At 40.3% G+C, this 16,547-nt stretch overlaps 1 protein-coding gene across 2 annotated transcripts in view; it reads left to right on the forward strand.

The window, feature by feature from the left end:
• MCM8 (minichromosome maintenance 8 homologous recombination repair factor) overlaps positions 1–16,547 on the forward strand; it is a 48,240-nt gene that overhangs the window by 25,165 nt on the left and 6,528 nt on the right. For both annotated transcript variants that reach the window (XM_003252238.3, XM_004089539.3), the window contains 5 exons: positions 1,713–1,854; positions 6,883–7,078; positions 8,684–8,903; positions 9,825–10,034; positions 11,184–11,260. In XM_003252238.3, coding sequence (XP_003252286.2) covers positions 1,713–1,854; positions 6,883–7,078; positions 8,684–8,903; positions 9,825–10,034; positions 11,184–11,260 — 845 coding nt within the window. The remainder of the gene's footprint in view (positions 1–1,712; positions 1,855–6,882; positions 7,079–8,683; positions 8,904–9,824; positions 10,035–11,183; positions 11,261–16,547) is intronic.

The raw sequence follows: 16,547 nt of genomic DNA on the forward strand, positions 1-16,547 counted from the left end.
GGTGGCATGTGCCTATAGTCCCAGCTACTCAGGAGGCTGAAGTGGGAGAATCACTTGAGCCTAGAAGTTTTAGACCAGCCTGGGCAACATAGTGAGACCTTGTTTCTTACAGAAAATTAATTGGCCAGTCATGGTGGCATGCTCCTATAGACCCAGCTACTAGGGAAGCTGAGGTGGTTGTAACCATGCGAGTTACAGAGAAACGCCACACTTTGAGACAAATTTAAGAGTCCTTTATTAGCCAGCGGCCGAGAGGCAGCTCACGCCCAAAATTCTCTCAGCCCCGAGGAAGGGGCTAGTTTTGTTTTTATACCATGGTCTAAATAGGGAAGGGGGGATTTTAGCTGAAGCAATTTTTACAGAAGCAGAACTGGCAAAAAGTTAAAAAAATTAATTGGTTACAAATGCAGTTACAAAAAATAAACAGCTCCAGGTACAGGGGCTTAAACTCTCACAAAGAGATAAATGCAGGGGTTTTGGGTGCCATCCACTGTGCTTACCCCCAGGAGCTGCTGGTGCAGCTCGTCTCAGCATCTTATCAACAGGTGCATTCCTGGATGTGCTTTGAGTCACTTTTACACTAGCTATGCCTGGAGGGAGGTGAAAGGGTTTACAAGTGAAGAAACTAAAATGGAGTCTGTCCGGCTCTCTCTCTGCTAGGAGAGAGTCACTCGGGTTAAAACAAGGTAGGATATCACAAGGTGGGATGATCACTTGAGCCCAGGAGTTCAAGGTTGCTGTGAGCTAGGATTGTGCCACTGCACTCCAGCCTGGACGACAGAGTGAGACCCTGCCTCAAAAATAATAAATATAACAAAACAAAATAAAAATTAGGCTAACACCAACCGTTATGAACCATTTACTTTATATTTTTGTGTTTTCTTCTGACCACCTAGTGAACCATCATACTCTGTGTGTTATAAGGTTTCTCAGAAAGACTATATAAGTAACAAAAATAATAATTACTATTTATTGAGCCAGCAGCATAGGATAACAGTGGATGTTTGAGATGTGAATACTGTCCCCTGGAATTGGGCAGTGCACTGCCATACACAGCGGTTTTACATTGGGCACTTATGTGCCAGGTACCAAGTTACATGCCTTGCACACATGATTTCATTTATTGTTCAGGGCAATGCTGTGATAAAACATAAGGAAGCTGAGGCTCAGAGAGGTCTGAGAGCCACACAGCTGGTGCATGGTAGAGCCACGATTTGAACAGGTCTGTCTGACTCCAGAGAGCTATGCTTTTAACTCTTGTGCTGTTTACTTTTCTGGCCTGTTATAGCATGTTTGCTCAGAAGGTGAGCATGTATTAAGTCATTTTATTACCTGATGTTTAAAGAAGCATTGGAACCTTCAAAATTAAAATTGGTACTCATGTTTTTGCTTTTCGAACTTGAAGCATAAATTGGAATTGTGTTGAGTATTTATATGACCACAGACTTCAGAATCTGACTGCCTGGGTTTGACTGAATCCTGACTTTCCACCTTCATAGCTGTGTAGTTCCTCATTCACTCTTTGTTGGCCTTGGTTTTGACATCAGTAAATCAGGATATAATAATACCTTTCTCTGCTGGTGATGGTGCACCTTGTACACTAAAGCCCTTAAAAGAATACCTAGCATATACCTAACGTTTGTGAGCAACTGCTGTTAGCTATTACTTCCCTTTTACTTTGGGTGATTCTCTTAAACTTTTTGTTTCCTTAGGCAGCATGCAATGTTGCCCCACGTGGCGTGTATGTTTGTGGTAACACCACGACCACCTCTGGTCTGACGGTAACTCTTTCAAAAGATAGTTCCTCTGGAGATTTTGCTTTGGAAGCTGGTGCCCTGGTACTTGGTGATCAAGGTGAGAGGCCAAAGGGAATAATTAGTGATTCTGGGACTTTTTGAAAAGCCTTTTCCTTTTCAGTTAATTTCTTTACATTCTGTTTAAGAGACATTTAGATAGCAAAGTCCTAACCAGTAAGTTGACACTGTCAGAAATAATCATTGGAAATGCAGTATCATCATTTTTATACTACAGAATTGAAACTATACTTAATGTCATTCATTTTCAGAATCTTACAGCAGATACAAGTATATGTAAAAATCAAATAAATATGTATAGCTCCCTAAACTTCCCATTTCATACCACCTATCACATTTGTGATCATTTTTTTAAAAGCCTGTTTTGAAGCTTTATAGTAAGCTCCCTGTATGGTGGGATTTGGATGTCTCGCAGACTGCCATGTTCCCATTGCCTAGTACATAGGGGCACAGTAAATACTTGTTGAATGCGTTACTATGATTTAGCTCTAAATAGTTTAGAAACCTTGGCACTGACAAAAAGGTGGATGTCATCCTTTGCTCACAGAGGACTTGTAATAGGAGATTAGAGGTGTTACTTGCGATTTTTTTTTCTTTTTGTGAGACAGAGTCTTGCTCTGCCACCCAGGCTGGAGTGCAGTGGTGCAGTCTCAGCTTTCTGCAACCTCTGCCTTCCAGGTCCAAGCCATTCTTGTGCTTCCTGAGTAGCTGGGATTACAGGTGTGCGTGACCACATCCAGCTAATTTTTGTATTTTTAGTAGAGACGGGGTTTCACCATGTTGGCCAGGCTGGTCTTGAACTCCTGGACTCAAGTGATCCACCCACCTCACCTCCCAAAGTGCTGAGATTACAGGCTACAGGCGTGAGCCACCACACCTGGCCTACTTCAGAATGAATAGTTTTGCTGTATTGTAACCGAACTAATTTGTTTTTTTTTCAGGATTTGAGTGATAGGTGATGAGAAATCCAGGCATAGGGCCCCGCAAGAAGAAACCTCTACATTGGGCTTTGTCACCTAAGTTTCTCTTTGTGATGCCTTCACCTTATTGGAAAAATATGTTTCCATGCATGTGTCAGGCAGTGTCCAGATTCCAGTCCAGTTAAGGTCGTTCATTCCTTCCGGTTTGCCAGTGACTTTGACATTTCTGAACCCAGGACCTGGTAGCCACATTTGACACAGTTAATCACTCCCTCCTCCTTGAGACCCTTGAACTCTCGTTGGTTTCCAGGCCACTTTACTTCATTCTTGACTTCTTTCTCAGTCTTTACTGGTTCTTCATCTCCACAACCTCTTACCTGTTGTTAACTAAGGTGCTTAGTTCTTGGACCTTTTGTCTTCTAGGTCTGTATTTACCTTCTTGGTGATCTCGTATCGTTTCATTGGCTTTACCTACCTATCCGTGAAAAATTCTAAATTTATAATCTCGTTTCCCTTAAATATCAGGCACACACTTCTTATTGTCTACACAGTATCTCCACAAATTTCTCAAACTTAACATGTCTAAAATTAAAATCCTGATTTTGCCTTTCAAATCTATTTTCACAGTCTTTCTCATCTCAGTAAATGACAACTCTCTCATTCTAATTGCTCAAATCAGAAAACATGGAGCCATCCTTGACTTTTTCTCATACCCCACATTAATCTGTCAGCAAATCTTGTTGGCTGTACGGTCAAAATATATCTGCTATCTAACCACTTCTTCATTACCCTGGTCCATGGCACCATCATGTCTCACATGGATTATTACTGTAATCTCCTAATTGGCATGCCTGTAACCACCCTTGCCCCTTCCTGTTATTTTTAATACAGTAATGTCATTAAAAATTAGATTGTGTTACTCTTTTGCTCATAACCCTCCAGTAACTGCCCGTCTCGCTCAGAGTGGAAGCCAAAGTCTAGAGAGTGGCCCAGGGCCGTTCATGTTCTGGCCTTTCACCTCTTTTGCCTCCTTATCCGCTGCTTCCCATGCCCCCTCTTCTCTAGCTCCACTGGTGGCTCTACCTTGGACACCAGCACACCAGGCAGGTCACGTTTCCTCATAAGCGCCTTTGTACTTGCTGTTCCATTTGCCTGGAATGTTCTTACCCCAGATAGAGCTGCAAAGGCTTGTTTTCTTTCCACCTTCATGTTTTGCTCAACTGTCCTGATCCCAGTGAGGTCTTCCCCAAATACTGTATTTTAACTTACAACCTCCCCTGCCCCTGCTGCCACCTTAGCAGACCTTATTTTCCTTACCCTAATCTACTTTTTCCTTCCATAGCACTTTTCACCTCCTATATTGTTTACTTTTTTATTGCCTACCCCCTCATTGGCTGAGTAGAACATAAGCTTCACAAGAGCAGGGAATTTTGTCTTTTCAGTGCCATACTCGGCCTGCCTAGAACATAGTACTGGTGTACAGAAGGCATATTCAGTTTATTGAATTTATAAATTTAGTGCATTTATATCCAGTAAATATTTGCTGAATAAATAAATACCAAAAACATGTATCTGGTTATTATATAGCTCATCAGAAGTGAGAATATCTTTGCTAAGTTACCAGGTAAAATATAGTAATAAAAAGATGATACTCATGAAACCATGAAACTTTTCATTAACTAGAAGTAGAAGGTGATTTGGAGGTTTTTAAAAAAAATTTTAATGCGAGCACTTTGGGAGGCCAAGGCGGGCAGAGCACTTGAGACCAGCCTGGCCAACATGGCAAAACCCCGTCTCTACTAAAAATACAAAAATTAGCCGGGTGAGGTGGCACATGCCTGTAATCCCTGCTGCTCAGGTGGCTGAGGCACAAGAATCGCTTGAACCAAGGAGATGGAGGTTGCAGTGAGACATGATGGTGCCACTATACTCCAGCCTGGGTAACAGAACGAAACTCTATCTCTCAAAAAAAAAAAAAAAAATTCAAAGTTTATGTTTTATGCTTTAAAACAAGGGGTCATTAAACTTTGGTCCATAGGTCAAACCAGTCAGCAGCCTGTTTTAGTACAGTCCACAAGCTAAAACTGGCTTATATATTTTTAAAAGACTGTAAAGTACAGACAAACAGAAAAGCCCAAGAATATGTAAGGTTGTGCATGGCCTGTGAAACTTAAAATATGTACTTCTGCACCTTTGCAGAAAAGGCTTGCCAGCTCCTGTTTCACACTTTGAAAAGTGACAGCCAAAGTAGGAAGTAGCTTGACTTTGTTTCTACCCCATCCCCATGCCTGAGGAACTGTATTAGCAATCTTGATAATTTCCAGTAATACCATGAATCCAGAGAGGTATAGGCAGACAGAGCAATAGGCAGCCCAGGAAAAGGTGGAGGTAAAGCCTATGAGTGTACCACTGCTAGGATCTTAGCACAGGCAGGGAAGGCTCACCGTGTCCCAGAGCTCCACATTGAACAGCAGGAACAGGCTAATGCACTGGGATCCCCTGCCATGAATATGGGACACATTCCTAACAGCGGGGGGTGAACCCTCTGAAGAGAGATCAGCAAGAAAGGTGGCACAAAGTTCAGTGAGGCCCCCCTTGCTTCCCCCTCCTAAATCATTAGGTTACCAAAAAGTGCAAACTAGCTGGAAAGGAAAAAATGGGTCAAAATTACATTGGGAAAAGAGTATTGACAAGAATTCATGTATACTGTGTCGGAAAAAATAGTTTTGGACAGAGCAGCCATTATTATACATGAGCAAGATAAAGAGAGAGCATAGCAGCTATGAAGAAATAACGTAGGAAGAAAGAAAGACATTTAATATGCCCAGTAAAAGACCTCATTCTAGACAAAATTGTAATCTAAAGAACAAATGAAAATTTTCCATGAGTGTTTCATGTTTGACAAGAACATAAATTTAATGAAATAGCTCAAAACAAAAAGACGTAAAGATATGAGAGACAAATTGACGACTAACAATGTTATTAAACTAATATATAAAATTGACACTGCCAAATGAGAAATTATAAAGAGGAAAGGCTTGAGATAATCACAGTGAATGCAAAAGAACAAAGCTTAACACAATTAGAGGGGAAGTAACAGAGATAGAGAACAAAGGAAATTCAACATAATTGGTTCCATGAAGTAGAAAACCCAAACATGAAACCAGAAATGGATTCAAGGATAGAAGAAAATCTGTTGAAATAAACTAAAGGCACTGTACGTACCAGGAATGTCATGTCTATTGCGTAAGTTATTGGGGACTCTCTAACATTACCTTGTAATATTTGTCTTCCCTGCTCCCCATACCAGTTAGGTTAGCAGCTAGGGGTCAAAAAGACTAATCAGCAGTTATTTTCCATATACTCCTCTGTGCTGGCAAGGCTTACTTGGATATAGAGTAGATACGGAGGGGTTTAACCACAGCAAAGCCCTTCAGATGTCACCCCCAGATACTAACCTAACTGGTATGGGGAGAAAGGAAGACAAATGTTACAAGGTAATGTTAGAGAATCTCCAATAACTTAGGCAATAGACATGACATTCCTGGTACATACAGTGCCTTTAGTTAGTGGTGGTGCATTGTATTATGTTTAAAGAGGTTAAGTGATTTCCCTATAAGTGCATACAAGTGTATAGTCAATACCTGGTATAGGTTTTGAAATATACTTATTAAACATAATAAACATCTGTATCGAGGTATACTTATTAAATTGTGTGTGTGTGTGTGTGTGTGTGTGTATAACATCTCACGTGTTTGAATTTAAGTCCTTAAGCATTTTGAGGGTTACTCTTACCTCTTCATTTTTGTGATCCTCACAACATAGTGCCTTGCGTATGAAAAATGCTAGAGGAATAACTATTACACAAAACTTAGTTAAATAAGACAAATGTATTAACTTGCTGCGAAACAAACAGTAATTCTCCATTATATGACATTTTATAATTTTAACTGCCGAAACAAATGGAAATAATTATTGTGAAACAATTTCTGTGAAACAAACAGTAATTCTCCATTATATGACATTTTATAATTTTAACTGCTGAAACAAATGGAAATAATTATTGTGAAACAATTTCTATCCTATAAAATTTGGAACTCGACCAAAGAAAAAAATGTTTTTTCTGCATTATTCTACTTTGATTGTAGGTATTTGTGGAATTGATGAATTTGATAAGATGGGGAATCAACATCAAGCCTTGTTGGAAGCCATGGAGCAGCAAAGTATTAGTCTTGCTAAGGCTGGTGTGGTTTGTAGCCTTCCTGCAAGAACTTCCATTATTGCTGCTGCAAATCCAGTTGGAGGACATTACAATAAAGCCAAAACAGTTTCTGAGAATTTAAAGTAAGTCTCTTCAAATATTTATAGCTTTAATATATTGAATCACTCTAATTCAATAAGAAAAAGAAATGGTTCACAGAACTACATGGGAAATACATGGATAGTTCACAGAAGTTACAAATGTCCAATAAATGCACAAAAATGTGCTTAAACACTGCAAAATAAAACAATGAAGTACCAACGAGATCCACCAGATCGGCAAACATTTTAAATATGAATCATTTTTGGCAAAGTAGTGTGGAAATGGTTTCTCACTGGCTGGGCGGGTGGCTCACGCCTGTAATCCCAGCACTTTGGGAGGCTGAGGCGGGTGGATCACCTGAAGTCAGGAGTTCGAGACCAGCATGGCCAACATGGCAAAACCCTGTCTCTAGTAAAAATACAAAAATTAGCCAGGCGTGATGGCAGCCGCCTGTAATCTCAGCTACCTGGGAGGCTGAGGCAGGAGAATTGCTTGAACCTGGGAGGTGGAGGTTGCAGTGGGCCGAGATTGTGCCACCACACTCCAGCCTGGGTGACAGAGTGAGACTCCATGTCAAAAAAAGAAAAGAAATTGTTTCTCACATACACAATTTATTATTTTGTAGGACCCCTTGGTGTGTTCATCACAATTCTAAATGCACATTCTGTTTGTTATAGCCATTCCACTTTCAGGACTACTGTTCACAGAAATAGTCATACAAGTGCACAATGATAGGTTTATAGAATTGGTATTGCAGCATTGTTGCTGCCAAAAATTGGAAACACCTTAAAACTATAATAAGACTGTAGTGATTATGAGAACAAAAGTGGCTTTGTATGTACTAATGGGGGAACATGGCTGTGCTGTACTATTAAGTGAGAAGAGCACATTGACAAACTTAAATATGTGGTATGATCCTGCTTTTTCAAAAACAATGTTTATATCTGTATGTATGCTTTCTCTTCTAATTCATTCTGTACAGCTTGGACAAAATGTGTGGAAAAGGAAAAATATATTTAAGTGATACAAAAGTGAGAAAAAGACAAAAGAGTGCCTCCTGAAAAGTTAAAGCCTTAAGCCTAATGGGGGTGGAGTTAATTTCCTATTGTTTAACAATGTATCAATATAGAAACAGTCTGATACATAGCGAAATACACAATTTGTACTTGGAGATTTAGGGTATTTACCACCACCACCAAAAAAGTCAACCTGTAGTAGTTTTTCTTTAGTAAAATGACAAAGTGCTATATTAGAAAACTCAGAAAGATCTATTGAACAAAAATCCAGCAGACTTGGATCCTGTTTGTTAATGGTATCATGAACAAAATACTGAACTAGCTAACCTCTGATATGTCATGTAGCAGTATTGCCAATTAGTGATATAGGACATGAAGAATTCAGTGGGTTTGGTGGTGTGAGAAAGAGCCATGTCCTCAACCTACCCAGGGTAGATACATGTAATTCTTGTGCCTATGTTGTAGTGATTGGATATATCGAATCCAAGAAGCTATTTGCTTATTTCTTTAACCTGAATCTTGGTTTTTCAAGTTCTGCATGGAACTTGAGTAGTAAACAAGTGAGTAAACAGTTTTCTAGTTTTCCTTTTGATTCCAATCATTGTTTCTTCTTTCTTTCATGCTTCGTAGAATGGGGAGTGCACTACTATCCAGATTTGATTTGGTCTTTATCCTGTTAGATACTCCAAATGAGCATCATGATCACTTACTCTCTGAACATGTGATTGCAATAAGAGCTGGAAAGCAGAGAACCGTTAGCAGTGCCACAGTAGCTCGTATGAATAGTCAAGATTCAAATACTTCGGTACTTGAAGTAGTTTCTGAGAAACCATTATCAGAAAGACTAAAGGTATAAATGTTTCTTCTCCTTATTCAGTTTGGTTCTGTTTGAATGTCAGAGTTCCGTGTGTGGCTTATTGTAGAGCAGTAGGATATACATTTTTTTACCAGAACTTTTTAATATTTCAATACTAGAGTTTATGTAAACTTCATTTGAAATAATCTAAGTCGGCTTGGCACGGTGGCTCATGCCTGTAATCCCAGCACTTTGGGAGGCGGAGGCAGGCGGATCTTGAGGTCAAGAGATCGAGACCATCCTGGCCAACATGATGAAACCCCATCTCTACTAAAAATACAAAAATTAGCTGGGCGTGGTGGCGTGTGCCTGTAATCCCAGCTACTCGGGAGGCTGAGGCAGGAGAATTGCTTGAACCTGGGAGGCAGAGGTTGCAGTGAGCTGAGATCATACCACTGCACTCTAGCCTGAGTGACAGAGCGAGACTCCGTCTCAAAAAAAAAAAAAAAAAAAGGAATCTAAGTCAGCTAAGATGAGAGCTACAGATAAAGTGTTTGGTTGATTTGGAGAGTCTTTTAGAATTGTATATTTATCTAAACAAGTTATTTATTTCTTCTGAGATGTAGTCTCACCCTGTCGCCCAGGCTGGAGTGCAGTGGTGTGATCTTGGCTCACTGCAACCTCCGTCTCCAGGGTTCAAGCGATTCTCCTGCCTCAGTCTCCCAAGTATCTGGGACTCCAGGCGTGTGCCACCATGCTCGGCTAATTTTTGTATTTTTAGTAGAGATGGGGTTTTGCTGTGTTGGCCAGGCTGGTCTTGAACTCCTGACCTCAGGTGATGTGTCCTCCTTGGCCTTCCAAAGTGCAGGGATTACAGGTGTGAGCCACTGCACCTGGCCTAAACAAGTTATTTTAGCAGAAAGATTTTATTTGCTACTTATCTTTGTTATCTTGGGCCTTTTAATCCTGCGTCAGGTGGTTCCTGGAGAAACAATAGATCCCATTCCCCACCAGCTATTGAGAAAGTACATTGGTTATGCTCGGCAGTATGTGTACCCAAGGCTATCCACAGAAGCTGCTCAAGTTCTTCAAGATTTTTACCTTGAGCTCCGGAAACAGAGCCAGAGGTTAAATAGCTCACCAATCACTACCAGGCAGCTGGAATCTTTGATTCGTCTGACAGAGGTTTGTTTCTTTTTATGGTCATGCTTTTTTGGCTTAAAGGGGAAGGGTGTGCCTTGACTTCTCTTTTGAAGTATTTTCTGCATAATTGACTCCGTTTTTCTTTCTATTGAGAGACATTAGAAATGGACGGATGAAAGTTTTTAAAAAGATTTTGTCATGTCTATAACATACCAAAGTATAGCTACTTCTTTCTAGTCACAGAATCAATTAGTTAGCATGCAACTTTTCTTTTGTTTTTCTTTGACTGACTCTTAGGAGACTCCTGGAATGTCTGAAAAGTGGTTAGGTTAACTAGGAGTCTGAGATCCCAAGTTGAGTATATGGGAACATGGAATGTGTCAGGATCTTGAGTATTTTATTTTTTTACATGACAGGTCCACAAGGATAGTGCCTGTGTTTTTAACAGCAGTAATATCTATTCACAGTTTGAAATACTAAGAGAACTCTGGCAGTAAAAATTAGCTAGCTCAGAGTTTGGGCTTTTTGCTCCTAAAATCTGATTAATTAATTCTTTGTTGTTTTACCATATTGATGAGGTATGATTTCCTAAAAGTAAAAGGCAAGGGAAAACCAAGTGTATTTCATCATCAAGTCTCCTGAAATGAACACTCAGAAAGATACGTTAATAAGTAAAAATGAGTTTTATCCTTCTTTTAAATGAGTTGTAATTTTCATAGTCATGGTTTCAGAGATTTTTTTTGTTTGTTTGCCCTGAGTCAGGGTCTCCCTCTGTCACCTAGGCTGGAGTTCAGTGGCACGATCAAGGCTCATTGCAGCCTCTCCTCCCAGGCTCAAGGGATCCTCCCACCTCAGCCTCCCAAGTAGCTGGGACTACAGGCATACACCACCGCACCCAGCTAATTTTAAAATTTTTTTGTAGAGACGGGTCCTCACTTTGTTGCCCAGGCTGGTCTCAAGCTCCTGGGCTCAAGTGATCCTCCCACCTCGGCCTCCCAAGGTGCTGGGATTATAGGCGTGAGCCACCACCGCCAGCCCAGAGAATTATTTTCATATTTTGACTTTTGATGTTATAACCTTCATCGCCTAAAGGTCAGTTTTTGTGTAAAATGAGTAAATGAAGTAAAACTTAGACATACTATGGTAAATATATTCATCTTTTGTCATCTGAAAATGTGTTTTCTTTTAAAGGCACGAGCAAGGTTGGAATTGAGAGAGGAAGCAACCAAAGAAGATGCTGAGGATATAGTGGAAATTATGAAATATAGGTAAGATAAAAATTTCAAATTGTTTTAAATGAAATACCAGTTATCTTCCTATCTCAAATTAGGTAATAGGCCATTGGGTCACTTATTTTCCTCCTGAACAGAGTATTGTTTCTTAGTTTAACATATTTCTCAGTGTGTAAATAATCTTTAAAAAATTTTTTTGAATGAGTAATACCTTTAGATAGTGCTAAAATCAGCTCCAAAACCTATTGGAGAAAAGCTAGCTCCCGTGCTATTTACCACCTACTCGCCCTTCACCCAGACACCCATTGCTTTTCCATAAATAGTCTACTGTTTACACTCTTCTGTACCAGTTTTGAATTTTAACAATATATCCAGAGATCTTACTAGAGGCTCTTTTTTTATAGCTCCAGAGTATTCTGTTGTGTGGAGATACTATATAGTATATTTGATCAGTCCCCTATTGACACATGAATATTTTCCATTCTTGTGCTTTTAAATAATGCTACAATGAGTAATGTTCCATGTAAGATACTTCATATGTGGGTAAGTTGTACACCTACATGATAAATTCTCAGAAGTGATATTTCTGGGTTCAACAGTAAACACTATAGGTTTTTGATAAATATTGCTAAATTGTATCCTTTGCATTTTATATCATTTAGTAGATAATGATTCCTAGAAGGTAGAAAAGAAAAATTGAGCATATATGTTTACTTTAGACATAGATTTTTAAAAATCAGTAATATTATTTTAGGTAGGTTTTTTATTCCAGCTAAAAAAATTTTTTTAATAGGTCCATACTTCCATAAGCTTCAAAATTCCAAAGTTCAAAAAGTATAGGCCGGGCATGGTGGCTCACACCTGTAATCCCAGCACTTAGGGAGGCCAAGGCAAGTGGATCACCTGAGGTCAGGAGTTCGAGACCAGCCTGGGCTACATGGTGAAACCCCGTCACTACTAAAGATACAAAAAATTAGCCGGGTGTGGTGGCAAGCGCCCGTAATCCCAGTTACTTGGGAGGCTGAGGCAGGAGAATTGCTTGAACCTGGGAGGCGGAGGTTGCAGTGAGCTGAGATTGTGCCACTGTACTCCAGCCTGGGCGACAGAGCAAGACTCTGTCTCAAAAAAAAAAAAAGTATATAGTGGAAAAAGTTTCCTCCTAGTCTGCTTAATAGCTACCCGTTCTTCCTGCTAGCCAGTGGCATTTATTAGCAGTTTTTTTTGTGACTACGTATCTATATATTCTTTTTTCCCCTTTGTAGACAAATGGTTAACTGTAACAACATACCATATACATACTATACCTTCCTTTTTTCATTTAAAATGCATTTTTAATATCCTCTTATAGCAATGAAAATACGTATCTGTTAGGAATCTACTTTTCCAAGACCAAAAAAATATATTGAAGATGAAATTATTTATCTTATTTTGTTAAGTAATTTCTAATTCTTCTAAGGTAGATGAATTCTTTTGTCCTAGTAGCTGCTGATTCTGAGGCTTGCATGGTGTCAGAACCGGGTGGTTTTGCCCAGCTATTCCCCTTTGGCTGTGAATAAAAGTGCAGCATAGCTGGAAGAGCAAGGGCTTTGGAGTCCAACCTGGAGCTGCCATGGCAAATTACACACTGCTTCTCAGTTTCCTCTGGTGTAAAACGTACCACAAAAGATTGTGCTCTGAGGTGTCATGCAGTTATGCTCTATAAAGTGACAAATAGGGTTCTGATACATTAGAGGACACTCCATAAACACTGTTTACTATCAATAGCGCAAGTCTATTTTTTTTTTTTTTTGAGACAGAGTCTGGCTCTGTCTCCCAGGCTAGAATGCAGTGGTGTGATGTTGGCTCACTGCAGCCTGCGCCTCCTGGGTTCAAGCAATTCTCCTGCCTGAGCCTCCCAAGTAGCTGGGACTACAGGTGCATTGCCACCACACCTGGCTAATTTTTGTATTTTTAGTAGAGACGGGGTTTCACCATGTTGGCCAGGATGGTCTCAAACTCCTGGGCTTAAGTGATCTGCCTGCCTTGGCCTCCCAAAGTGCTGGGATTACAGGCGTGAGCCACCACGCCTGGCCTGATAGTGCAAGTTTTGTTGATACTCAGATGAGGCTGAGCAGATCCCCTTTTCTCTGAGTTATACCATAAACCGAAGGCCTCAAAAACTGGCAGATCTCACCCTAGATAAGAAGTTTCCAAAATTACCCTTTTCAAAGAATTTTTATGGTCTAGTCCTCAATGCCGTCCATCTAAATTGTGCAGTATGTCTTAGCTGCAGATCCTTTTCTTCTTGTCTTTTTCCTCATAGGGAGACACTTTAACTAGTTGTCTCTTTGTCCCCAGCCTGGTACTGGCCCATCCCAGGAGGCTGCTGTCTTCTCTCTGCTGCCTCTGGAAGTATGCATATAGGTAGAAGGGCACCCATGTCACCTCCTGAAGGTGCAATAATCTGCAGCTTGTTTCTTGCCCTTATAGGGAGTCCATGGAAGAAGAGAAACCTTTCTCAATTCAGTCTGAGTTTGTAAGCAACAGTGAGGTTCTACTGGCTGTCTTTGAAAGCTTTAAAGATTCTAGAATTGACAGCTCTTAATTTTTTTTTTTTTTTTTTTGAGACGGAGTCTCACTCTGTCACCCAGGCTGGAGTGCAGTGGCGCGATCTCGGCTCACTGCAAGCTCCGCCTCCCGGGTTCATGCCATTCTCCTGCCTCAGCCTCTCCGAGTAGCTGGGACTACAGGCGCCCGCCACCACGCCCGGCTAATTTTTTTTGTATTTTTAGTAGAGACGGGGTTTCACCGTGGTGTCGATCTCCTGACCTCGTGATCCGCCCGCCTCGGCCTCCCAAAGTGCTGGGATTACAAGCGTGAGCCACTGCGCCTGGCACAGCTCTTAATTTTTTATTGGTGGCACCAAAGTAACTGCCTCATAATAAGAAAAATTAATAATTATTGACTCCCAACCCTTTCAGCTAATTTCTAACAACTTACCTTCTGTGTCTAAGTATCCTATTGGTATGGCATCACACAGTGCTTTTTTTTTGCTTTTCCTTTTTTTTTAGAGTCTCGCTCTGTCATCCAGGCTGGAGAGTATAGTGGCGTGATCTCGGCTCACTGCAACCTCTGCCTCCTGGGTTCAAGCGATTCTCCTGCCTCAGCCTCTTGAGTAGCTGGGATTACAGGCACCTGCCACCACTCCCAGCTAATTTTTTTGTATTTTTAGTAGATACGGGGTTTCGCCAAGTTGGCCAGGCCGGTCTTGAACTCCTGACCTCAGGTGATCTGCCCACCTTGGCCTCTCAAAGTGCTGGGATTACAGGCGGGAGTCACTGCGCCTGACATCACACAGTGCTTGACCCGTCAATTTTCTCTCTTTTTGTGATTCAGTACTAGGGTTTGAGGGAACTTGTAGCTGAAAATTTTACCAACCTGGCTTTAGTCCCTCTCCAGTTGATCTCATTATGTTGGAGACCCTCCCGTTGCCATTTATAAGCAACCAGATAGTCTAGGAATTTACTAGACTTTCTCATACAACTTGCTGCTGGGGGCATGGTGTGCTAGCATATGAAGTAAGAGAATGGTCACAAAATATAGTTGTCTGCCTGACTTCTTGTGGGTATGGCTTTCTGAGAGACCAGACTAGAGACTGACCTAGCAGAGATATTTTTTCCCATTAGGAAAGTAAGTCACAACCCAACCAAAATTTCAGAATTTTTTTTAACTTTTTTTCCCATAACAAAAACAAAGACCAAAAATAGGCACTTCTTATTTAATGATGGTAAAGTTGCCTATTGACTTACAGTCTAGAATGTGTGCATCTTGCTTTCTCTGCATCCTGCACTTGAACACTCCACCTTTGGGAGTGTGGCTGAGATTCCCACTCCTGATTTCTTTTTCCTTTTAATTACCTCTGGCCCTCTGGGTCTTCTGGTGCCTGGCTCTCCTGAATGTCACGTTTCTACTTTGTAGACTGTTTGTCTGTCGAGCAAATTAAGGGGTACACTTCCCTGCTCCTTTTCTCTCTTAACCTGTAACATTCTTCTTCTGAGGCTTTACCATTGCTCAGTTTCTGCAGGCCTTAGACCACAGATGTCACCTCAACTGTCTAGTTTTTCTCCACAATAAATTCACTGGTCTGTGGACACGGTAGATTAGTTCTCCTATCTGAGCATCATGCTTAAGCAGAGTAAATTAGGCTATAATTACCTTTTCAGTAAAAATGCTATATTGTCTATTTATGGTTGGTTTATACTTGGTATAAGATTTATCTGCATGTCTGAATACTTATGTTGGACAGCGTTTGCATGTGCTTTCCTGTCCAAGAGGAACTCCTAAGTGTTGTCTCATGGAACTCTGTATTCATACTGCTTCCCAGAGTTGCTTTGGTGGCAAATTTGAACAAGTTTCAGATCAGTTTACATCTGGGCCCCTGAAAAAAAGAGGTCTTACTATTAAGTGTAAACAGTACCCACATGACATTACCAGATTGTTTCCCTGAATTGTCTCAGTATGTTTACTGGCATTCATAAAAATTTTCAGGAAAAATAGTTTGATTGGAATTACCTGACACTACGTTCATGGCAGAGATCAAGATCCAGTGAAACACAATGAAATTAGATTATGAGTTATCTGTTTGTTATGCTCAACGTGCATTCTGTCCTTAGTTTATGAGAGCAGGGACCTTATCTGACTCATTTACCAGTATATTCCCAGGGCCCAGAATCATGCCTGCCATAAAGTAGGCCCTCAATAGATGTCCTGCATTGATGGTAAAGTTGACCTTACTAATCATTCATTAATTCATTAAATCTTCCCTTTCAGAGTTTTCATCTCTTCAGCTTTGTTCAATCTTTGCCCTTAAAATGGTTTTAAACCTTTTAAGATTACATTTTAACTGGGAAGCCGACAGTTGAATAAGAAAATTCTTAAACAGTGATATAGCTTGTCTGAGTTACCAGAGCACTTAGCTATATTTTAAAAACTAAATGCTTATATTTAGTAGACAGTTCACATAAGCTTTCTCCTAAAATTGAAAATATACTAGGTAGCAGAAGAGAACAGAGCCACCTTCAAAGGTGAGAGATCATTGTTTTTTTCTATTTCAGGAAACTAGCTCAAATATTTTACATAGCTTTTTAAAATCTGAAGCAGTGTAGCAGATTCAAATCTGAGGTATGCCACTTACTAGTTGTGTAACTTCTGGCAAGTCACTTTAATGTTATAGGTTGGTGCTAAAGTAGTTGCAGTTTTTGCCATAAGAAAAACAATTTCAAAAACCATTATTACTCTTGCACCAACCTAATAAGAATGTTTTTTCATCCGTAAAATGGGAATA

This window comes from Nomascus leucogenys, chromosome 11, assembly GCF_006542625.1.
Source record: "Nomascus leucogenys isolate Asia chromosome 11, Asia_NLE_v1, whole genome shotgun sequence".
In the NCBI taxonomy this organism is placed as follows: Eukaryota; Metazoa; Chordata; class Mammalia; order Primates; family Hylobatidae; genus Nomascus; species Nomascus leucogenys.